Raw genomic sequence first — 25377 nt, 5'->3', positions numbered from 1 at the left:
GTTAACGTGATGACACCAGGAAAACTGACCTGCTCCCAGGTGAAGCGCACAGATGACGGTACCACCACCAGGAGGGGCCACTCCTTCCGGTAATAGGCCGCTATGCAGATGGCTTGGATGGTCTTCCCCAGACCCATGTCATCGGCAAGCAGCAGGCGGCCTCTTTGTGCTACAGCGAAACTGAAGTGGACAAGGTCAGGATACAGCACGGCACACCTCCCAGGGCAGTGGTTAAACTGCCTTTGCATAGCGCGGAAGCCTCACTGCTGCTTGAGGGGGCTACCTGTTCACGAGAGACCTCTCCCCCAAGAAGGAAGACAGGGGCCGCACAGGGGGCAGGGTGGTAATAATCTAGAGAAGACTATGCAAACAGGGACAGCGTGCTGTGCTTAGTCGCTCAGCTGTCTGACTCTGCGGCCCCGTGGGCTGTAGCCCAGTGGGCTCATCTGTCCATGGGCATTCTCCAGGCAAGAATACTGGAGTGGGTTGCCATGCCCTCCTCCAGGGGATTGTCCCAATCCAGGGACTGAATTCAGGTCTTCCACATTGCAGGCAGATTCTTTACCGTCTGAGCCACAAGGGAAGCCCATGAATACTGGAGTGCGTAGCTTATCCCTTCTCCAGCGGATCTTCCCGACCCAGGAATTGAACAGCGGTTTCCTACATTGCAGGTGGATTCTTTGCCAGCTGAGCTACCAGGGAAATGTGTAGTCAAAGGGTAGGGAGAAGCTCCAAGATCTTTAGATCATGGAAGCAAAGTGGGCGGAGTTTCCAATAAGATGAGTTGCTCTCTGCCTGGTGCAGGTGAGGCCCACGGGATGGAAGGGAAGAGACTGGGAAAGCCTCCCTAAAGAAGGGCTGGGTGGGACGCGCTTGTCACGGGAGGGATCTGTTGGGAAGGGAAGGGAAGAAAGGAAAGACGGTGGGATCAAAATATGGCTTTTCTCAAGGTCAGAGAGGACTCTATATGCATAAGCATGGCAAAGACAGAAAACACTGGAGAAAAGAATGATGTCCACAGAGAAGGATGGAGCAAGAGTGCTGGTCTAGGAGGGGCACTGTGGCTCATCACCTAACAGCCTGCAACCGTGACCCTGACCCTCCAGGGCAGTAGCCCTGGCTAACAGTTTGTGAATAAGGCATGGGATTAGTACTCCACTCCTTCGGAGCCCCACTGGCCTGGGCTGGGGTTCCAAGTCCACCACCTGGGAGCTGTGTGCCTTTATGCAAGTGATCTATACCCTCCTCGTGCCTCAGCTGTCACGTGGTATAACAGCCAGACCTACTCCAGAGAGTGTAGCAGGCATTCATAATGTCTAAATAACTTAAAACAGTGCTTGGTGCCATCGTAACTGCTGGGAAAGTATCTCTCTTATAACTAGTATTCCCCAAAATGAGAAAAATAACCAAGGCACAGTGACAGTAACTTGCTTGACCCACATGATGAATCAGGAAAAGCTAAAAGGACCTCTGAAAGCCAGATATCTGGTCTCCTGCTCCAAACACCACTCCTCTTTCATCGGAATTCCTGCAAAACTGATCATTTGCTCAGGAACCTCATAATAAGCCAGCTGACTAGTTCTTCTCCTTTCCTTCTTACACAGAAAAGACAGAGGACAGACATCCCCTCTTCTGATCAGCAGTTGTCATGGCCCACACGAACTCCAGGCTGCACAGGTCTTTCTGAATGGCCTGAAAACAGCATTTCTGCCCTTCGGAAGCCAGTGACCAACCAAGGTGGGAAAGTGACCAGTGGGCCTGTGGATGGCATGAGCTGAGGACACATACGTTACTTCTTACACTATTTCGAGTAGAGTTTGTGAACCCTTGCCATCCAGAGTCCTGATTAACTTCATTTCAGTCGCTCAGTCATGTCCGACTCTGTGACCCCATGGACTGCAGCACACCAGGCTTCCCTGTCCATCACCATCTCCTGGAGCTTGCTCAAACTCATGCCCATTGAGTCAGTGATGCCATCCAACCATCTCATCCTCTGTCATCCCCTTCTCCTCCTGCCTTCAATCTTTCCCAGCATCAGGGTCTTTTCCAATGAGTCAGTTCTTTAGCTGTCAGCTTTAGCATCAGTCCTTCCAATGAATATTCAGGACTGAATATCCTTTAGGATTGATTGGTTTGATCTCTGTGCAGTCAAAGGGACTCTCAAGAGTCTTCTCCAACACCACAGTTCAAAAGCATCAGTTCTTTGGTGCTCAGCTTTCTTGATGGTCCAACTCTCACATCCAAACATGACTACTGGAAAAACCATAGTTTTGACTAGAAGGACCTTTGTCCGTAAAGTAACATCTCTGCTTTTTAATATGCTGTCTAGGTTAGGGATTAACTTAGGGAACTAACTTAGGGAATTTCCTGATTAACTTAGGGAATTTGAAATCAATGGTTACAATCAGGCTTTGGTGATGGCACACTGGGGCTGTTTAATTCTAATCCCTAGATGCTTTCAGAAGGTTGTGAAAGAGGAGTATTCACAAAAGAGGGAGCATCTGAACCTCGTTCATGGTGATCGATAAACCTGAACAGGAAAGACCACAGAAGGCAAAGGAAGAACCTACTTGACTCCAGCTCTCTGAAAGGGCAGCAGGCTAGACACAAGCTTGGAATCCACCCTGGACAGGTCTGCCTCGGGGATGTCTGCCACGGGAGAGAGAGACGTCTTCTGGAGTTGAGCGGCGAAAGCCAGGGTGAGGGTCTTGGGCAGAGGATCCAGCTGAACTTGTGGAAGGCAGCGCACTCTTTCCACTAGAAAGAACAGAGGCATAAGAACTGGAGTGTTAATGCCCGAGACTTCCGGGAGAAAAATAAGGGGCTTTGAGATACAAAGTTCAAGGGCTGGAATTCTGCAGTGTGCCACCTTCTTCAAAAGAGTAACTGGAGAGAAAACGGGGCACTGACGGACGCATGGCAGAGCAGCAGCTTCCTCCCTCTGCTCTTAACGCCCGCAGACAAGAGGGCGCTCAGTAACGCAGAGCTGATCTTCACTACGCTACGCCAGCACTGGAAAGAACTAACATGTTTTTGTGACTGATCTTTTTTAACCTAAAGTCATTTAAAAAATTATTTTAGTATTTCCTTTCAATAAATAACGACCCATATTCTTTAAAAATGAGCCCAGTTAAAGCAAGACTTAGAGTGAATAAATCTTGCCTTGTTTTCATTCTCCTTATGTTTTATTTTGGTTTGGATACTTGAGAAGATGGAGAACTTTAAGCTACATGCTGTCCACAGGCAAGAAAACACTGCGGTCCATGCAGAGAAACTGTGAGGTGTTTCCAAGAAAGAACAGTAGCTGTGGCAGCCTGGATGGGACGGGAGCACGGGGGAGTATGGATACATGTGCATGGCTGAGTCCCTCTGCTGTCCCCTGAAACTATCACAATATTGTTAACTGGCTATATTCCAATACAAAATAAAAAGTATTAAAAATAAATAAAAGAAAAAAAACAAAAATAAAATAATATCGCAAGCCGGGAGGTGGGGCTGAGGGGAGGGAGAAAAATCAGTAGGACAGGAGTGCTATTTACAAATAATAACAAAGGGCAGAGTCCATGCAAAGGCCACCGACTGAGAACAATGCCATGGCCTTGGACTTTGGACATTTCCCATAAGAGAGAAAGCATCTCCTCTTGGGAGAGGCGGCCTGTGGACCAAACCAGTCTACTTATTGTTCTGATAAATAAAGTCTGTGGGGAGACAGCTGTGTCCATGTGTTAGTGGACAGCCAATGGCAGCTATCATGCCTAATGGTGCAGCTGAGTCACTGGGACAGAGAGAGCACAGCCCACAGAGCCTGAAATATGAACTGTCTGGCCCTTTACAAAAGAACTTTACCAACCCCTGCTTAGCTTAGAGTCTACACTGGGAGTGGCCACAGCTCTCTTTGAACTAAAGATTATACTTCAGGGTCTTCACTTTCCTTCCACGCATGTGGCTTCCACACTCCAATATAATGGATGGAGAGACCTTTTCTAGTCAGAGCTATAAAACCAGCTGGGAAAAACAAATGACCTAGGACTACATGGAAATGAAAACAAAGTAATTGCATTGATTTTTCTTTTTTGAAGGAATTTAGCTTCACCTGATTTCAAAAGAAAAACAAAACCAAACGTCTTTATTCAGTAAAGAAACAGAAAAAAACAACAAAACAACAACCCAAGTTTCAAACAAAACAGAATTCTGTAGGGTGGGGGAAGGCAGGATAACACCAGTTTAAAGTTAGAGAAAAGACAGAGCTAGAAATCCCTGGTAGTAGAATTATCAGTAAACTACCAGTCACAGCCTGCTGTCCCACAGTTGCAGCTTTCAAGATGTCTTCCCTTTCATCATTTCCTTCAGAAAATCTACCTAGAAGAGTGACCACTGTCTACACATCCTCAATGGCTCTTTACCCTTTACCCTCAGGGGCACCCTGGGAGAGTTGTAGTAACCCACCAAGGGGCTCATTGGATTCTCCAGGAATCCAGGTGAAGGAATCAGACAGAGAACTTGGGTCCATTTCATTTCTAACCCATGTTACTTGAAATTCTAAGGCTGTTGGTTCTCTATTCCACACGGTCATGTGTTTCTTAATCTCCCCACAAGGTATTCCAAAGCCTTCAGCCACAACCATCAATTGCCGGTTATAAATACTGAAGTGAATATGGAGGCTGAGCTATCTATCACCACTTTAAATTGTGTTGCATTTTCAATATATTTAAATCCATTTGTCTTTCCCTAAATATTTCTGTTGTTGTTCAGTCACTAAGTCATGTCTGACTCTTTGTGACCCCATGGACTGCAGCATACCAGGCTTCTCTATCTTTCATTATTTCCCAGAGTTTGCTCAAATTCATGTCCATTGAGTCGGTGATGCTACTAGCCATCTCATCCTCTGCCGCCCCCTCCTTCTTTTGCCTTCAATCTTTTCCCAGCATATTTCTGGAAACCGTTTGCATGAATAGCATCACCCTGATAAGAAATTAGGTAACGCTGATAGCTTTAATAAAAGATAGACTGTTCATATTGATGCCGACATACACTGTAAGCTTCCAAATTAAATATGAACGTGCTGATTTCTGCACACTTCAAGAGGCTGAGCACTCCATGTGCTTTCAGAACCCATTTTCATTTTAATCCTAGTGATCTTCAGCACTTGGATACCTGATGAAAGCTAAGAAAGAGCTGATGATCCAGTTGGGGTGAAATGCAAGGCTTTGTGCGCATTATGTCCTTTCAGCCACTCAAGGGGGAAAAAAGAACCCTCTACTCTGTTTCCTATCGACTGCTAGCTCCCCAAATCCTATGCTGCTGGTTCAGCCCACAGAGTGTGTTTCTGAGACTGCCTGAATTCTCTGTCAGTGACTCTCTGCTACCGTTTCCCCGCACTGGGAGATCAGATGGATGTGCTATCTGGCTTCATGAGTCATCAAGAAGTCGCTTCTGTCAAACAGCTCTTTGGCAGAACGCTGCCGGCCCACATGGCGGAGAGATGTGGATGTGAATGTTTTCAAATAGCAGCCGACAAGACGACATCACTGATTTGGGGATGCAGAACCCTTCTGGACTGTGACAGGCAGGGGAAAACAGAAGGCTTGCTGTCAATTTCGCTGTGGCCGGGAGGCCGTGAGTCATCACTGAGAGAAGGGGGAGGAGGAACACTCAGAGGAGACTGGCCTGACCCGGAGACCGGAGCAGCCACTGTATCTGCAGAGGGCACTCACACTCTCAGGTCTTACTGTTATTTCTTAATTCGTTTCAGAGGCACATGGTCACTAGCTCAGGCCAATAATCTGATTTCACATACGAGATCTAGGGGTGGGAGAGAGGTCCAGACGCCCCAGGTTTATGATCTGTTCCCAGAGGAATGGAACTGTGACATACGCAGCACTTCACCTCACTAGTCTCTCAACTCACAGACCTGGTTTCTCCATCTCCTAGTGGGTCACATCACAAACTCAGAATCACAATTTTAATCAGACTTTACTGTGACCCTGCAAGGCTCCTGACAAGGAAAACAACTGTTTCCTTTCTCTTGGTCGAGATTTTCCCCAATCTATGAAATGGGGAAAGGAGAAAAGGTAAGGTATACTCAACTGAATGCAGAGTTCCAAAGAATAGAAAGGAGAGATAAGAAAGTCTTCCTCAGTGAACAATGCAAAGAAATATAGGAAAACAATAGATCAGAAAAGAATAGAGATCTCTTCAAGAAAATTAGAGATACCAAGGGAACATTTCATGCAAAGATGGGCACACAAATGGTATGGACCTAACAGAAGCAGAAGATATTAAGAAGAGGTGGCAAGAATACACAGAAGAACTATATAAGAGAGAACTCAATAACCCAAATAACCATGAAGGTGGGATCACTCACCTAGAGCCAGACATCCTAGAATGCAAAGCAGCGAGCCATAGGCAGCATCACTACAAACAAAGCTAGTGGAGGTGATGGAATTCCAGCTGAGCTACTTCAAGTCCTAAAAGATGATGCTATGAAAGTCCTGCAATCAATACGCCAGCAAATTTGGAAAACTCAACAGTGGCCACAGGACTGGAAAACGCCGGGGTTCACTATAATCCAGAAAAGCAATGCCAAAGAATGTTCAAACTACCACACAATTGCATTCATTTCACAAGCCAGCAAAGTAATGCTCAAAATTCTCCAAGCGAGAACTTCCAGATGTTCAAGCTGGATTTAGAAAAGGCAGAGGAATCAGAGGTCAAATTGCCAACATCCACTGGATCATAGAAAAAGCAAGAGAATTCCACAAAAACATCTACTTTTGCTTCACTGACTACGGTAAAGCCTTTGATTGTGTGGACCACAACTGTGGAAAATTTTTAAAGAGATGGGAATATCAGACCACCTTACCTGCCTCCTGAGAAATCTGTCTGCAGATCAAGAAGCAACAGTTAGAACTGGACATGGAACAACAGACTGGTTCCAAAGTAGGAAAGGAGAACATCAAAGCTGTATACTGTCACCCTGCTTATTTAACTTATATGCAGAGTATATCATGTGAAATGTTGGGCTGGATGAAGCACAAGCTGGACTCAAGATTGCCGGGAGAAATATCAATAACCTCAGAAACGCAGATGACACCACCCTTATGGCAGAAAGTGAAGAAGAACTAAAAAAAAAAATGTTGGCTTAAAACTCAACATTCAGAAAACTAAGATCATGGCATCTGGTCCCATCACTTCATGGCAAATAGATTGGCAAACAATGGAAACAGTGACAGACTTTCTTTTCTTGGGCTCCAAAATCACTGCAGATGGTGACTGCAGCCATGAAATTAAAAGACACCTACTCCTTGGAAGAAAAGTTATGACCAACCTAGACAGCATATTAAAAAGCAGAGACATTACTTTGCCAACAAAGGTCCGTCTAGTCAAGGCTATGGTTTTTCCAGTAGTCATGCATGGACGTGAGAGTTGGACTATAAAGAAGGCTGAATGCCAAAGAACTGATGCTTTTGAACTGCGGTATTGAAGACTCTTGAGAATCCCTTGGACTGCAAGGGGATCAAACCAATCAATCCTAAAGGAAATCAATCCTGAATATTCATTAGAAGGACTGACACTGAAGCTGAAGCTCCAATACTTTGGCCACTGATGCGAAGAACTGACTCATTAGAAAAGACCCTGATGCTGGCAAAGATTGAAGGCAGGAGGAGAAGGGGTGAACAGAGGAAGAGATAGTTGGATGGCATCACCAACACAATGGACATGAGTTTGAGCAAGCTCCAGGAGATGGTGAAGGACAGGGAAGCCTGGCATGCTGCAGTCTGGGGTCTCAAAGAGTCGGACATAACTGAGCAACTGAACAACAATAAGACACGGAAAATCAGCACTCAGGGTCCTCGTTGCACCTCTGTCAAATTCTACGAACCATTATCATCCCTTCAGTTGTGTCCGACTCTTTGCAACCCTATGGACTGTAGCCCACCAGGCTTCTCTTGTCCATGGGATTCTCCAGGCAACAGTACTAGAGTGGGCTGCCATGCCCTCCTCCAGGGAATTTTCCCAATCTAGGGATCAAACCTGTGTCTTACATCTCCTGCATTACCAGGTGGGTTCTTAGCCACTACCGCCACCTAGGAAGCCCCTCATTGTAACGAATGCAAAAAAAGCAGTCCCAACTCTAGAAGTCTTAAATCAAGGTCCATGGAATTAGTAATATAAAAAACAAAATCTTTACATGTGGGGACTTCTCTGGTGGTCCAACGGTTACAAATCTGCCTTCCAATACAGGGGACGAGGGTCTGATCCCTGGTCGGGGAAGGAAGATCCCACATATTGCGGAGCAACAAGGCCTGAGCACCGCAACTAGAGAGGCGCAACGAGGGCCCCGCCGAGTGCTGCAACCAAAACCCAAGGCAGCCAGAAATAAATAAACAGAATAAATGTTTGTTTTTTAAAAAAAAAAAACCTTACAAGTGGCCATTCTGTACATTCTTCCCAGTGAAGACTCCATTGTTTCATCACATATTTCAATGAGTCCATGGCCCACAAGACTTGGAACCATTATATAACGCTACGTGAGCTGCAAGTCATGGTTTTTCAACATTATATTCATCTGCTAATGCTGTAAATGTCCTGCTTTTTGTTGTTGCATAAAAGCCAAAGGCTTCATAGCTCACATATTTACATGTCTTTCTGTGGTTGAAAGACAAAGGGCTGAGAGAGAAAAACTCACTTTGACTGCTCATCAAAAATTCAGCTTCAGCCAAATAATTCGCTCAAGTCACAATTTCCAAACAGTTGCAGCTAAGGAGTCTCAGATAAATGTCAGCCACCCTTTTTGCTTCAGCTAGTGGTTGCTGATACTAAATAAGTAACTCATCATATTCAAACTGACCCCAAATTTGCAGCATGTTTTCCCTCAGGGAATCAAATGCTCTTCCCTCATATTTAATTTCTGTCAGTAGGATACATATGGATTAAATACCTTCCCTCCCCCGTTTTTTTTTTAACTGAAGGGTGAAATGCGACCCAGAATATTGAGCTACCTACCTGATGTCACACAGTAAATCACATAAGAAGGAGACAGAGGGAAGAGACCTCTTCCTTACACCCCTAGCCTGGTGGACACCTCCCCACCTCCACTGTGCTGGAGAATGTCTCTTCTGGCCAGACAGGTACCATCTCTGGGACCAGAAAGTTCTCAGGGATCAAGCAGGGGGAACCTGTGCTGTGCCAGCTGCACACCCACTGCAGGATTTGAAGTCTGGAAGACAGGTGACAGACGAGCATTCCAGGACAGGCCAAGATATGACCACATCACCCCACCCCACCCCTTCCTCAGGCATACTGGAATTCATTCATTACCCCACCCAAGCAGAGCACAGAGAAGCAAAATGATAAGCCCAAACTGACTTGTCCTTCTCATAGTTGTATCTGTACACATAGCCCTTCCCTTGGTCAGGCTCCAAAGCGTGTGTGTACTAAACACCCTGGCCTTGGCTTCTGCCTCTGGCAGAACTCAGCCCATCATGAAACCCGTTACCACTATGGCTCTCCTGCTTCCACAGACCATCTGGTTCTAGCAGTAAGTGAAGAACCCGCTCTTAAAGGGGATCTAACGTAGCTTCCATCTAACGTCAGCAATCCTAGCTTGCCTCTGATTCCCAAAGCCCATGAACGCTCACTTCTCGTTCTGCTGTGATGGGTGGGAGGGTGCACAGGCCTCGAGTATCTGCCTAGCACAGCCTCAGCCTGATGGAACATGTGGCCCTGCGTTTCCCTGAGCTGTCATGAAGCCACTATCACAGAGCGCAGGGGCATGGCTGAGGGCATCTTCGCCTTTCCCAGGCCTGCACTCAAGCGTGTCATGTTATCGCAGCGGAGGGGAGGAAGGGGTTGATTCTTTTAAAATATGTTATATTGGGGCTTCCCTGCTGGTGGAGTGATTAGGGGTCTGCTTGCCAATGCAGGGGACACAGGTCCAATCCCTGGTCGGGAAAGACCCCACATGCATCGGGGCAACTGAACCCACGTGCCACAACTACTGAGACCGTGCTCTGGAGCCTGTGCTCTGCAACAAGAGAAGCCCGCACACGGCAGCTAAAGAACAGTCCCCACCACAGCTACAGACAAGCCTGCGTGCAACAGTAGAGACCCGGTACAGCTAAAAGTAATGAAATCTTCTTCAAAAAAACAAACCTACATTAAGCCCGAGGCATGTGATTAAGGCTTAACAATAGCATGATATAAACAAGCAAGGTGGGCAGCTCACTGAGTTTACTGTATTCTTCCAGGAGGAAGCTCCACTTCCGGGTCTTGACATCTGCAACGACAAGAGACAAACAGGCACACGTGACACCCTGCCCTCCTGCAAGGTCACCACACTCATCAATTCATCCCCTGGTTTCACAAAGCCCCAGGAAGTTCAGGCGGTGGGCACCTTGTGCTGACCGTGTGCTGGGCGGCGGGGATGGAGAGACTGGCAACAGCTTTCCTCGAGGCTTTCACAGAATCCAGGGAGGAAAGACAAGCAGACGTGGAGATGGCACTGGGCTGCTAAGGGTGGGGACAAAGGGAGTTACATGGACAGAGGACCAGGGATGGGCTAGCAGGTGAGAAACGCCCTGAATCTCCAAGGCTGGGATAATAATATAGCTTGTACTTATTCAGTGCTTACTTTAAGCCAAGAAACTTATATGACCATGTCCTTGGTTCTTCAATGTGCTATAAGCTGGGCACCATTATCATAGCTTCATTTTGTGCATGGAAAACAAGCTACATGCGGTCGGAGTGGTCAAATCCCAGGTCTGCCGCTTCCTGGCTGTGTGACTTTGGGCAAGTTACATAACTTCTCTGTGCCTCTGTTCCCACCATCTGCCAAAGGAGGATCCTAGAGCCCCTGCTTCATAGGGTTCTCGTATGGATTATGTAAAATTTAAATGTAAAATGCTTATAAAAGTGGTCCGGCAAACAATGCACTCAAAAAAGGGAACCAATGATAACTCATGACGATGATGATGATGCCATCTTCTGATTAGTGGAGTACAGCATAATCTACACACGCTATTAACTATGAAGGGTGAGTATTTCCCTACCCAGCACTGACTTGTTACTTCCGGCTTTCCTACCAATCTACTTTCTGAGAAAATCAAGTAAGCTGCAACTCAGTAAATGCTTTCTGGGTAGTACAAGAGAATTCTCCTCTGTCTGGTCACTTAGGAAGCAAGGTAGTTAGGGAAAAGGCATCACAGACACCGAGTCCATGTCAGGAGAGAAGCAAGGTGGCCCAGGTGTAATCTGACAGAAAGACCAAAAGCAGACAGCCCACTTCTGATGTGGGGATAGTGCAGGAGGCCCTTTCTGATGGCAGCAGGACAGCAAATGGATTGGGGGCAGGAAGAGAAGGGGACGACAGAGGATGAGACGGCTGGATGGCATCACTGACTCGATGGACGTGAGTCTGAGTGAACTTCGGGAGCTGGTGATGGACAGGGAGGCCTGGCGTGCTGTGATTCATGGGGTCGCAAAGAGTCGGGCACGACTAAGCAACTGAACTGAACTGATTCCTCCACAAACAGCAGATCATGTCAGAAGTGTGATTTCAAAGGCCACACTTATCAGAAGTCACAGGTCATCGGTACTTGCCTTTTAAGGGCCACCCCAAGCAGAGGTCAAAGACCTAAGGGGTCTAGGGGAGGGGGGACAACACTCTCTGGACCCGGGCTGGGCCCTGTGCATCATACCTAAACCCTACTCCCCAGCTGGGTCTCACCAGTCAAAACTATCCATCTAAAGGAGAACAAGGCAGCAGCCAGCATCACCCTCTCCTGAAGGATCCCCAACCTCGAGGAAGGCTCTCTAAGCAAGTCACTCCACAGAGGCTTCATCCACAATGCTGCCTGAGCATAATGTCTCAAAGGCAAGAGGTTTAAAGATTTGCTTTCTACCTGCCTGTGTGTGCTGTGCTAAGTCACTTCAGTCGTGTCCGACTCTGCAACCCTATGAACCATAGCCCACCAGGCTCCTCTGACCATGGGATTCTCCAGGCAAGAATACTGGAGTGGGCTGCCACTTCTTCCTCCAGGGGATCCTGCCGACTCAGAGACTGAACCCGAGTCTCTTATGTCTCCTGCATTGATAGGTGTGTTCTTTACCATTAGGGCCACCTGGGAAGCCCTTTTAACCTGCCTAGAAAAAAGCTAAAATCATCTGAAGAATGGGAATACAAAAGCCACACTGTTTTGCAAAACAACAAGACCCAAGCTAAGAATGAAACCCAAGCTAAGTTGAGAATTCTGCTCCTTATCCTGATGTGGCAGCTTTTGAAGAACCTCACAAAAAAAATCAAGCAAAACTGCTCTGCTTTGCCTGGTGGATTTCAAGCCTAGCTGATTATTAGACTCACGTGAAGATTTTTTTTTTTTTAATGCCAATATCCAGGGCCCCACCTCAGGCCAATTAAATCAGTAGCTCTTGGTGGGAACCCAGGCATCAACATTTACTCCAGGGGTTGGATCAGCCAATCTGTGATTCACCCACTGCTCTAGGTGGCTGGGAGGCAGGCTCAAGCTTGAAAACCACTGACTTAGTCGATGCAAAGAGTTGGACACGACTGAGCGACTGAACTGAACTGAGTCTATGCAAAGGCAATTCTTTTTATGTCAAACACCTGTTTTTCAAGCTCTCCTAAGGACAAGGTAAAACTAAATGGGTTTAAGTGGTTACAGCAGAAACTTGCCTGCTTCTGCTAAGCAGACACTGCCTAGGTGACCAGGGAAGGAGTCTTCTCCTTGGGAGGCCTTTAAGGACAAAGCAGACCCTACTACCGTGCTCAACTATTGGTAACAATTTAGGGAACACCTTTCCACAGGAAGAGGAGAAGATTAGGCAGGCTTGCCAAGAAAGTCACTTCTGAATATTTAAAGAGACGGGAGCACCTTGCTCTGAGATTATGGGCCGCTCTGCCTTCTGGGAATTAGGCAGAGGCCAACTACTTGCCGTATTTTCTGGAATCCATCTGTTTAAACAGCGCAATCAAGTCTTCTGAATAGCCGATGTCTGCCTCGAAGCGGGCCCGGGAGATAAGCACGCACTGCCCTTTGACAAAGGCCAGGGAGGGAGCTGCAGGAAGGCCGGTCTTGGCTGTAATGCCACTGCTGGTGGAGGGTGACTCCACGTGGCCCTCGGCTCCTTCCAAAGGCTGCAGGGTGATCCCCGGGAGGCGCTGGGCTGCTTTCACTGCAGAAGAAGAAAAGGACAGAGGTGAATACCTGGTAACTTTTAAGGCCCTGGCATGCTCAGGCAGGTAGGAGAGGAGGCAGGAGCAGGGTGACAAGGAGGTGTGCTAGGCAGGCAGGAGACAAGAGGTGTACTTAGATGGGGAAGGTGAGCAGATGAGCTTTAATTAGAGGTTCAGAGATCTCAGGATTACCTGAATATAACTCTTCTATTCTTTAGGTTTTCCAATTTGAAACTTAGAATTCAGAAATGAACAGGAGAAGAGGGGTCTCACCAGGATGAGTAAACTTATTAGATAATTTCTGCAGCTATGTCAGAGAAGCCACTGAAAGAAATCAACACACCTGAAATCAGCCCCTTAACCCTGTTCCCAGGTCACTGCTCTGTCCCTCACTGGGAGGACAAGGAAGGAGACACAGGACTGTCAGACCACAAATGCAGTTTTGAACCTTGTTTTCTCTATTACTGAGGCATTTTATAGATTAATAGATTTGACAACATAAAACTAAACAGTCAAAAAATGCAAACTGAAATGAAAGGCAAAACTACTGAATAAAGATATCTGCAAGAAATATGAAGAGAGCTCATACTTAAAAAATATACTGAAACCACTAAGATACGTTAGGTAACCAACTCAAAAGGGGAGGGGAAATGACCAACAGACATTTGAGAAACATGCAACTCTGCAAATAATCAGAGTAATAAAAAGCCAATTTTTACTTATTAAACTTGAAGAATTACAAAAAATAGATATCTGAACATCTTTTGGAAAACAATCTTGCAACACAGAGCAAGAGCTATAAAAAGTCATCATAATGATTCAACTTTTGGGAACTCTGTCTCAACTAACATAAATTGAAAACACAAAAACTTATAGACCAAGGTGTTCCTTACAGCTTTGATACTAGGGAAACTGGAAGCAAATTAATATTAAACAAAAAGAACATGATTTACCCAATTTGCGACACATTCTTACAATGGAAGGTTACATAGCCTTCCATTAATTAATTAATTAATCTTCCATATATAGCCATTAATTTTGGGGGGGAGAAATTTTGGAAAACACAAAGGTACAAAAAACAATATTAAATCATCTTTTGGAGGTCAAAGTGGTCCAATAACAGACATGTACATTTTCATCATTTAAAATGAACTGTTTAACATGCACCATTAAAATAAAAATGCTTTAGAACTTCTCTGGTTGCACAGTGGATAAGAATCTGCCTGCCCATTCAGAGGACATGGGTTTGATCCCAGGTCCAGGAAGATCCCGCATGCCTCAGAGCAACTAAGCCTGTACAACATAACTACTAAGCCTGCTGCTGCTACTACTGAAGCCTACATCTTAGAGCCTCTGCTCCGCAACAAGAGAAGCCACAACAATGAGAAACCTGTGCACTGCAACTAAAAGTAACTGCTGTTTGCTGCAACCGGAGGAAGCTCATGCAAACCGCACAAAGCAATGAAGACTCAGTGCAACCCAAAATAAATACATAAATAAAAAATTAATAAAAAAGCTTTATGCATGAACACTAAGTGAAAAAGGCAAGAAACAAATTATATTAAATATATAAAACATTGTATATTTTAATGCCCAGGCAAAAAGGCTGGAAGGAACAAAACTAAAATGCTAATAGTGAGTGGGGACAGATGGGGGCAGATGAGGGGGCTGGTTTCTCTTCTTTTGCACGTTGATATAGTTTCCACATGGCCTACAAAGAGTGTGTGGTAGGGTTCGAAGAGTGTGTGGTAGAGTTAAAAAGTCAAAGTTCAGAGGTGAACCCAAATGAATAACAGAAAGACTGACAGTCTTCATAAATTATATTAATGAAAAGTATAATCTACTAAGATGACACAGCAAACATGAACCATCTGAAAATGAAGAAAGAAGGATAGAGGCACAAATTCATGACTGCTGCAAGGGTTTTCAAGATAAACTTTGGTAGAAGCAGATTGTGCATGCGAAACACTGACAAGGATACAGGGGAGCTAAACAGCTCCTGTTCGGCAAAATTCATCTGAAAGCTACACTGAGAATTTTGTGCCCAACAAACAGTTTAAAAAAAAAATGTGGAGCATTACCAGAAATAATCATACTGCACAGAAAACCTAAATGAATTTGCAAAAGCAGACATCTGAGTCACCATGCATTATGGTCCGAGAACAGGAGTAAAAAGATGGCAAATCAAACAAAACAGAGACTTTAAACAGTCTCTGTAGGTCACTTTTGTATACATATATAAAAGTATAGCAAATAAAAAAAATAACAGGACATGAAAAAGATTTCCTAACAGTGGAAATCACTGGTTTAATATGCAACAATGCAACACCATGTATCAAGACCTGCAGCGTTACCTCAGAGCACTGTCTCTCCTCTTCCTAACACACAAGAAATGGATTAAAATAATGGTAAGGGCTTCCCTACCCTACTCCAGTACTCTTGCCTGGAAAATCCCATGGACGGAGGAGCCTGGTAGGCTGCAGTCCATGGGGTCACGAAGAGTCGGACACGACTGAGTGACTTCACTTTCACTTTTCACTTTCCTGCATTGGAGAAGGAAATGGCACCCCACTCCAGTATTCTTGCCTGGAGAATCCCAGGGACGGGGGAGCCTGGTGGGCTGCCGTCTCTGGGGTCGCACAGAGTCGGACATGACTGAAGCGACTTAGCAGCAGCAGCAGCAGCAAGGGCTTCCCTGGTGGCTCAGTGGTTTTGAATCCACCTGCCAATGTAGGCGATCCCCGACCTGGGAAGCTCCCACACGCTGCAGAGCACCTAAGCCCGTGCGCCTCAGCTACTGAGCCTGCGCTCTAGAGTCCGGGAGCCGCAAGTACAGGGTCCACACGCCGCAACCACTGAAGGCCACTCCCCCTAGAGCCTGTGCTCCCCAGCAGGAGAAGCCACTGCAATGAGAAGCCCGCACACCGCAACTAGAGAAGAGCCTAGGCAGCAAGGAACACCCAGCATGGCCAAAAATAAATAAATAAATAGATAAAACAACAAAAGAAATAAAATAATGGTAGAGGTGAGCTCTCCCAAACCTAATGGTATACATTTCAAGTGGAGGCGGCAAAAAAAAAAAAAAAAAACCACACACAACACAGGAAGTTCTGCAGGGGGCTGTCTCATCACTTCCAGAAACTATACTAGTGATTCTAGAGAATTCTACTCCATGCCCCAAATCTGCGGAGGAATAACTGCCCCATGGATCCTCTGCTTTCCCCTTTTTGAACTGGGTGGGGAGAGAGAGGGCACTGACACGGCCAGCAAGGAGGAGGAGCAGAACGGGGCTGACACTGACCAGGTGCAGGCTCCAGGCATCAGAAGGCGACAAAACCTTGGTGCGGGATAGTCAACAAGATCACAAAAGACGGGGGTGGTGCACCTGGGAGCCCTGACCACCAACAGATGTGGCACAGCCTGGCACCAGCCAGGACAACGCCCCTTCTCTGTGCCCTCGGGCTTGTGCTGTTGCTGAACTGTTATTCTTCCTGGCAGCAGGGCCTGCACAGCTGCCTGGCATGGCTGGAGCCCACATTCTGGTGGGAATAGGCACTCTGAAGTCAGATGGGCTGCGTTTGAATTCCAGTTGCACAACCTATTGGTCGGTGTTAGTACAGAGCCTCTCTGGACCTCAAGTTTTCCCATCTGTAAAATGGTTGTTATAAGGAATAAAAGAGTTAGCAAATATATAAGTGGCTTAGAATAGCCTTGCATGTAGCAGGTTCTGATAAGTGCTAGCTTTTGTTAATATGATCAGTGATGTCCTCCCAAGGACCTGCCTCGCTAGGCTGGCCATGGAGAGAAGTAAGAGGAACATTGGGATGGCACCCCAAAAGCCATGTGAACCACCAGCTAGACTACATCTGCTACTTCTAAGGAACTCAAGAGCAGCTTCTCCCTGTAAGAGGGGGCACTACACACCTACTTACTTAGGGGACCATAGTCAGTCATGCTGAAGTTCCACGTCTTGGTGGCAGGATCTGAAATGAAACAGAAGTACCTGGTTTGCCCACAATAAGGCCAAAGACTTGGCATGAGCAGTACTTGGACATTCAATAAAGGCTTGTTGAATGCATGCATGCACGCTAAGTTCAAGACAGTTGACTGAAAAGCCCCTGCTGAGGTACAAAATCCCTGGAGAGAACAGACAGCAAACATACCTGAGGATAACCACTTTGGTTCTGCCCTTCCAGGTTAACTAACCTGAGCATGCCACTTCACCTGGCTGAGCCAGTTCTACTGCCTTTAAACTGGAAATAACATCTGCTTATGACAAAAAAAAAATGCTGTTTGGCTTAAGTGCTACAATGCACACAAAGCAGCTGGCAGCAGGAGGATGGGCCTGTGAGTAACTATGCATCCATTCTCCACATGGCCAGGAGACAGCCCCCAAGTGTGGCAGCTATTGGAAGGGATGCCTATTACAAATGGAAACAGAAACTAAAATAGAAATTTTCTAACAACTGGATGGATAGAATGTGCCAATGCATCTTCTTCATATTTATGAGAAAAAAAAAAACATCTGAAAGAACCAGTTGGAAGACTCATTACCGTAACTTCTGCTGGGCAGACTCTTAAACACTGTGATGAGCGCCTCACTGTACCCAATCTTCACCTGGAATCGCTCTCCATTCTGGATACACCTTCCCTGCTGGGAGCCTGCCACTCTGTGCAGCGGGATCCCTGCTTTCTGTTGCAGTCTTCCTTCTGTCCTGGGCATCACACTCCCTGAAACGTTCTGCCCAGAGGTGGAGGGTCTCGCCATCCTGGCCTCTAATTCAGGATCCCTAGGAGGCTGTCCAGAGGAAGAGGCTGCTGTCTCCTGGAAATTCTTCACTTTGGCCAAAGGCTCATGAGTTGTGTTAGCAAAGGGTGTTGATTGGGTCTCATGTGAAGCCTGAGGATGACCTTGACCTAACTCGTAACCCCAGGGCTGTTGGCTGGGGACCCCTGGAGGACTGTTTGCCAGGGGTGGGGAGATCCCAGTGACAGTCACTTGATTTGGTGGGCGGGAGCTTGGGCAGGCCGTGGGCATCTCTTCTGGCCTCTGCCACATCCCCTTCGCCTGCTCGGAGGTGTTGGGTGGAAAACTGTGGAGATTTTGAGGCCTCTGGTCACCATGAGATGAACTGCTGGGATTTTGTTGTTTGAAAAAGATGCCATGGCTCCCTGACTTAGAAGGATCTCGGGGGAGGTTTTGGGATGGGCCCTGCTTGGACTGGGCAGGTTTCTGATGCTGTTCTGCTAATAGTTTCTCAGCTCTTCGGGCCAGAGCCTTCTGCCGATTTGCTTCAATTTTTTTCCTCTGCTCCTCTGTAAGAGGCAAGGACATTTTAATGGAGAGATGCTCATGCAGGAATGTCAGTCTGTAATCGGAAACTTGGCAAAAGCTGAGAAAGGAAAAACAACATGGAAATAAGCATTAATTAAAAAATTTTTTTTGCTTACCTTGATTTCAACAAGCTTTTGTCCCAGGAAATGCACAAGGAGTATAAACAAAGGATAGATTAACATTTCTTTTATAATTAAACATACACACACACGTATGACAAAAACCATGACCCTGACAAAAAAAGTAAATAGCAAGGTCAATCAAATCCAAAGTTGAAAAGGTATTTCAACTGCAATGTTTTTCTCCCTCTCATCCACCAGCCAACATGAGTTAGTTATCGGATCCCAAGCAAGTTACACAGTGCAATCTAAATCCATCAGATAAAGAGAAGGGAGCATTTCAAACTAAAAAGGATAATGGATTAGACTGACATGGACCAAAACAACTACATACCATGACGTGGCATTTATAAAATAGCCTCTTTCCAACCTGGAAGAAGGAAAAAAACATTAATACCACACAGACTGCACACTAAATTCACCCCTCAAATCGAATCATTTTATTATTCCTAGCAAGGCAATCTGTGGGTGGTAAACCCAGGACCAAGGAGCAACAAGTGATCTTGGAAAAGTAAGGTGAAAACAGTAATACATGCTCATGGTACAAAGCCAGATGCTACATACAGATGTAAAGAAAAGAGTACAATTAATCTGTAATCTCATCATCCATCAATAACCACTGTTCATAGGTGGTGGTTTAGTCATTAAATTGTATCCAACTCTTGTGACCTGATGGACAGCAGCCCGCCAGGCTCCTCTGTCCATGGGATTTCCCCGGCAAGAATATGGAGTGGGTTGCTATTTCCTTCTCCAGGGGATCTTCCCCACCCAGGGATCAAACCTGTGGCTCTTGCATTTCCTGCTTTGGCAGGCAAGATTATTTACCACCAAGCCACCAGGAAAGCCAGCTAGTGTTCATAGAGTACAGTATAATTCTTTTCTTCTATCCATATCCTTAGATACAGGTCCTGTATTTTGGAGATAGATTAATTTACTATAAATTATATGGGCTTCCCAGGTGGCTAATGAAAAGTGAAAGTCGCTTAGTCTTGTCGGACTCTTTGTGACCCCATGGACTATACAGTCCATGGAATTCTCCAGGCCAGAATACTGAAGTGGATAGCCGTTCCATTCTCTAGAGGACTGAACCCAGGTCTCCTGCATTGCAGGAGGAGTCATCAGCTGAGTCACCAGGGAGACCCTGGTTCTACTTCTGGGCAGGGAAGATCCCCCAGAGAAGGGATAGATAACCCACTCCAGTATTCCTGGGTTTCCCTGGGTGCTCAGATGGTAAAGAATCCACTTGCAATGCGAGAAACCTGGGTTCGGTCCCTGAGTTGCGAAGATCCCCTGAAAGAGTGGTAAAGAACCCACCTGCCAACGCAAGAGCCCTAAGAGACGCAGGTATTCTTGCCTGGAGAATCCCACGGACAGAGGAGCCTGGTGGGCTGCAGCCCATGGGTTCACAAAGAGTAGGACACAACTGAAACACAGCGCAGCGGGATCTTTTACATACTGTATCCTGAGCCTGATTTTTTTCCCCCAATTAATTTACTTAGGTCCTTTTTCCAAGAGCTGAACCACTTTTACAACATTCTAGGCCCAGGCTCTTGACACTAACTTCTCTGGCTTGATTCAGAATAGAGTCGGCTCTCAATGGGCCACGTAATGTTTACAGTGATGACTAGGGAGTAGGGATGGGGTACTCTGAGAAGAGCCTGAGGTTAAAAAGGTTTCCTTCCTCCTGCGACTGTCTTTGACCAGAACCCCCAAACATCTGTCCCCAGAGACCTCCCACTTCCCCCAACCGCCAACAGTTAGGAAGGGGTTAGAGAAAGGCTTTGTTCCCGGGGCTCCGCTCAAGTTCTCAGGTTCCCTAGGCAAGACACTCCTGCCTAAACTTTCCATCCAGGGCTTTGCCGCGACCCCAAATTCTCCAGGTCCAAGGCCTGGTGCGCTGCTTCCACTAGCCAGGGGAGACGAGGCCGTGGGATGAGGTCCCATTGATCAGCCTCAAACCAAGGCATCCCACTACACGGAGGCCCCTCTTCTTTTTGCTAGGGCCTCGGTTCCATCGCATTTTGGGGGCGCGCATCTCCCGCCAGACTCGGCAGGACGGAAGCGCCATTCCTACCCCTATCATCTCCTCTTGGATTCACCCTTTCCGTTGGCCACTCCCTGCTCCAGGCTGGTATTTGGTCTCGTCCTTCTCCGCCGCCTTCCTCGCAGTTTACCTTCTCGGCTGGTGAGATCTAGACCGCGAGCTTCATTCGCGCCAGACCCCGAACACAGGTGCGTCTCCAGAGCCCTCCTGAGCCAGGTTGCTCTTCCGGTGACTGGTTAGGCGCAGGTGCTCGAGTACTTGCCAGTTCGCTCGCCTTATTTCAGTTCCCTGGCCTGAGAGGTAGTGTTAGTGGCAGAGTCCCTCATCGAGGAACTACATTTCCCAGTGGGCAAAGCGGTCTTAATTGCGCTTTTTAAAAAAATGAGAGTTCAGGAGGCGGGAGGCCGGAGCGGGACTGCAGAGCCTTCTGGGATTTGTAGTTGGAGCCAGGAGCCTGGTGAGAATTAGGAGAGACGCAACGTCATGGGCGGGGTGGAAGTGGTCCACTCTGGGAGTTGTAGTCCTCTATTTCCTGATGATGAAGATGAAGCCGTAATCCTTTGGCCACGTGATGGGAAGAGCCGACTCATTCGAAAAGACCCTGATGCTGGGAAAGATTGAAGACAGGAGGAGAAGGAGACGACAGAGGACGAGATGGTTGGATGGCATCACCGACTGGACGGACAGGAGTTTGAGCAAGATCTGGGAGACGGTGAAGGACAGGGAGGCCTGGCATGCTGCAGTCCATGGGGTCCCAGAAAATTGTACACGACTGAGCGACTGAAAAACAATTCCCTGAAAGGTTTCACCAAACTCCGGATCATTAAACCAGAGTTGTTGAGGTTTCCAAAACTGAAGTCTTGCTGTGAAGAACTGTCAGAGTTGTGAGGTTTTGTTTTTGTTTTTCCATGCTCTTCCTTATTTTTAGTAGCACCCTGGAAGGAAGCAGTATGAGCTGTGCAAAATGTACAACATCATAATAACACAAGAATTTCATTTGACAAGTCAAAGATCCTGAATCTGTGGCTAATCTCATAGTAATATGGAGAGCCAGGCAGTCGGATTTGGTAGCCCTGGAAGACCGGTTCCTGATATTGATAACTTTGCAATTTAAGCATCACCTGCTGTTCCAACGCTGACCTGACCTTCTTGAACCAAAGAGAATTAGCATTGTCGTCACTGTCATTATCATAATCATTCTTTTCATCTTCAGTCGTTGTGTTGAGCATTTATGCTGAATTATCTCATTTAGTCCTCACTACATTGTTAAGGAACACACAGTATTTGAATCCCCCTTTTACAGATAGGAAAATGAACAGCTACTGGAAAACTTTTTCAAAGCCTTGTTAGCCTATTTGTGGTTCTGACTCTGGAGCCCACACTTTTGAGAGAAAATTAGTAACCTGACACTATCAGAGTCAGTTTACCCCATTTCTGAGCACCAGTGTGAGCCCCGTTTCCATTCCATAATTAACTCCACTATTAAATATTGTTGGTAAAAACAATATTCCCCTATCATCACTGTACACATAAATATTGCTATTCTGTTTCCAAACATGGCACATTTAAAAACAAACAGGTATATCATTACTTAAAAATCTGGAAAAATGACCAAGATGTATTCAGGAAAACAAAGCACATTAATGCATATAGTTTGATCCATTAAAAAAAAAAAATCCTTACCTATCAGTGTATGTAAACTCAGTTCACAACCAAGGGAGGATGGGGTACACTAGTCTACTTTTTAATCTAGAATTTCCTGAATTATGTGAATTTTCTTAATCATATAGAACTTGTGTGACTTTTGAAACAGTAAACCAGGTTTTTTAAATGACAAAGGCATTGGCCTGTCTTAGAGGCACTGAGTGAAGTTCAGCACTGCTGCTGCTAAGTTGCTTCAGTCGTGTCTGACTCTGTGCAACCCCAGAGACGGCAGCCCACCAGGCTCCCTTGTCCCTGGGATTCTCCAGGCAAGAACACTGGAGTGGGTTGCCATTTCCTTGTCTAATGCATGAAAGTGAAAAGTGAAAGTGAAGTTGCTCAGTCATGTCCAACTCTAGCGACCCCATGGACTGTAGCCTACCAGGCTCCTCCGTCCATGGGATTTTCCAGGCAAGAGTACTGGAGTGGGGTGCCATTGCCTTCTCCGGAAGTTCAGCACTAGTGTTCAAATCTCAGCTCCACCCCTTTCATTGGCCAAGTCAACATAGTGACCCAACCTCTATTTCCTCATCTATAAAGTTATAGTAAGAAAACAGTACCACCTTTCTAAATCTTCTTGTGGTAAGGATCAAATTGAGAAAATACAGGAGAAGCACTTAGGGAACTGTGAAATCTCAGAACAGATGGGAGAGAGACATTGCTGTTATTTGAGATATATCTTCTTTGGTTCAGTCACTCAGTTGTGTCTGACTCTTTGCAACCCCATGGACTGTAGCACACCAGGCTTCCCTGTCCGTCACCAACTTCTGGGCTTACTCAAACTCATGTCCATCAAGTCAGTGATGCCATCCAACCATCACATTCTCTGTTGTCCCCTTCTCCTGCCTTCAAATATCTTGTTAGATCTTTCATTACTTGTACCCAGAAGCCATTTCCTACTATGTAGTGTGAGCAAAAACGAATGAACATCTTTCCCTGCCCTTTCTGTCCTCCAACAGAGTCAGTTAATTTGCTAAAAAGCTGGGTGCTGGGCACTCCACCCACATCTGCCACCCCTTCATACAACAGTCACTGCCCTTGGCAGTTGGCTTACTTGTAAAATGACATATTGCCTTTTGATGTGTGCTAAGCAGGCATGGGAATCAGCAGAGCTTGGGTTCTAATATTCCTATAGAATCATGGGATCAAATCCTAATTTGGGAAGACTAGACTAACTAAAAGATGTGCTTACTGTTCTAGCGCAAACATTCTAAAATTCTAAGAATAGGAAATTAGACTAAGAATTAGGTTTAAAAAAATTGTCTTCAGAAAGTAAACGAATCAAACACCACTCAGTGTTCACATCTGCTTTGTCAACAGCACCACTGATTGAGTACTGTTATATGCAAGGCTTCTTTGTTTAAATTTCTGTACTTCCAAAGTTCTTCAGGCAACTTATAGTAAAAATTCATTCACTGAAGAGATTTCAAAGTCCTGGAGGAAAACATGGAAGACAAAGATTAGAGGGAGAGGTGAGAGTAGCTGTAGAAGCTGAGCTCCAGATTGACTCAGAGCTTCCTCGCAGCTACAGCAAAAAAAAAAAAAAAAGAAGAAGAAAACCAAACATTGTGCAAGGCCATCAGATAAATACCACACAGCTCAAACTCCCAAACACTGGTCAGCTGGGCAGTGTCTGCTGGTTTGAAACATTGCCTGGTTGCCTTATATGCACACAAACAAAAGGAAAATGTGATAAGTAGCTTGTAAAGTTATTTTTTAATGATTTATATAATTATATAAAATTACATAAAATGGCTTGAAGGCTCATTTTGTTTTGGGTTGGCCAATAGTTCATTCAGGATAGTGTGGGAAAACCCGAATGAACTTTTTGGCCAGCCCAATAGTTTTTAAAAGATTAACTAGTTTTTCTTTAGGAAAGTGAAGAGTGTCATAAATGTCTTCATTTAGCAAAATTAAAAGTAGTTTCCCTTTCAAAAATACCCAATAATATTTAGTCTATGAAATCCAAAAATCTGACAGACACACTTATAAGGGATTCCAGTGATAAGATCTGCTTCCTGTTCCTCCAAAGGTTATATTATTTGGAGGATAGAAGACAAATAGCTAAAATTGTCAGATTTAGCAAATGTCCCAAATATTTGTCCCCAGTAGTGCATGAGACATGCTTTTATTAAAAAGCTATTATTTATCTGAAATTTTAATTTAACTGAGGGTCCTATATCTTATCTGCTGCTGCTGCTAAGTCGCTTCAGTCGTGTCCGACTCTGTGCGACCCCAGAGATGGCAGTCCACCAGGCTCCCCCGTCCCTGGGATTCTCCAGGCAAGAACACTGGAGTGGGTTGCCATTGCCTTCTCCAATGCATGAAAGTGAAAAGGGAAAGTGCCGCTCAGTTGTGTGCGACTCTTAGCGACCCCATGGACTGCAGCCCACCAGGCTCCTTCGTCCATGGGATTTTCCAGGCAAGAGTACTGGAGTGGGGCGCCATTGCCTTCTCTGATATCTTATCTAACAAACCATAAAAACAGTCCACCCCTTTTGTATCTGTGAGCAGTGAACCAATATGCATTGATAGTGTAGATACACAATTCACAAATACATTGACTTGGAATTTTAAAGCTGAAACTAGACTATCCAGTTTTACAAATGAGGAGACAGAGGCCAGACCAGCTGCAGGTTCAGACAGCACCTTTGTGTGTTGTAAAAACACACTCAGAGGATTTAGCTGTGCCTGACAGCAAGGACTAGGCAGAGGCAGGGCTGGAATGGGGAACATCAGTCCCACCACAGGACTTTTTCTGACACCAGTTAAACATACAAGTGGCTGTTGCATGCTTGCCCTTGCTTAGCAGTATGTTTGGGTACCTACTACAGCCCTTTCCCTGGAGCTTACATGCTAGCGATGCAGGCACTGGGCTTCCCCCTTCCCTGTTTCTGATCCCCTAGTGACAGTCCTTTGGGAAGGGAATTTTTGACAGGCACCTCAAGGGCTTGCCATCACTCAAGTTAATTACACCTAGAGC

The 25377-nt window shown here is 45.9% G+C and overlaps 1 protein-coding gene across 2 annotated transcripts in view; it reads right to left on the bottom strand.

The window, feature by feature from the left end:
• The window catches only part of SMARCAL1 (SWI/SNF related, matrix associated, actin dependent regulator of chromatin, subfamily a like 1), a 53042-nt gene extending 32037 nt beyond the window's left edge, over positions 1-21005 (bottom strand). The window contains exons 1-8 of one of the 2 annotated variants that reach the window (XM_052660999.1): positions 20824-21005; positions 18984-19019; positions 17750-18588; positions 17128-17178; positions 12955-13194; positions 10229-10279; positions 2571-2757; positions 30-180 (exon numbers count right to left, since the gene is read on the bottom strand). In XM_052660999.1, coding sequence (XP_052516959.1) covers positions 30-180; positions 2571-2757; positions 10229-10279; positions 12955-13194; positions 17128-17178; positions 17750-18530 — 1461 coding nt within the window. In that variant the 5' untranslated portion in view covers positions 18531-18588; positions 18984-19019; positions 20824-21005. The other variant, XM_052661009.1, reaches the window with a different exon arrangement.
• Between the last annotated feature and the right edge of the window lie 4372 nt (positions 21006-25377).

The sequence above is a fragment of the Budorcas taxicolor genome, chromosome 2, assembly GCF_023091745.1.
Source record: "Budorcas taxicolor isolate Tak-1 chromosome 2, Takin1.1, whole genome shotgun sequence".
NCBI classification, from domain to species: Eukaryota; Metazoa; Chordata; class Mammalia; order Artiodactyla; family Bovidae; genus Budorcas; species Budorcas taxicolor.
The sequence above is the reverse complement of the archived record's forward strand: the minus strand, read 5'-3'. Positions and strand labels throughout refer to the sequence as shown.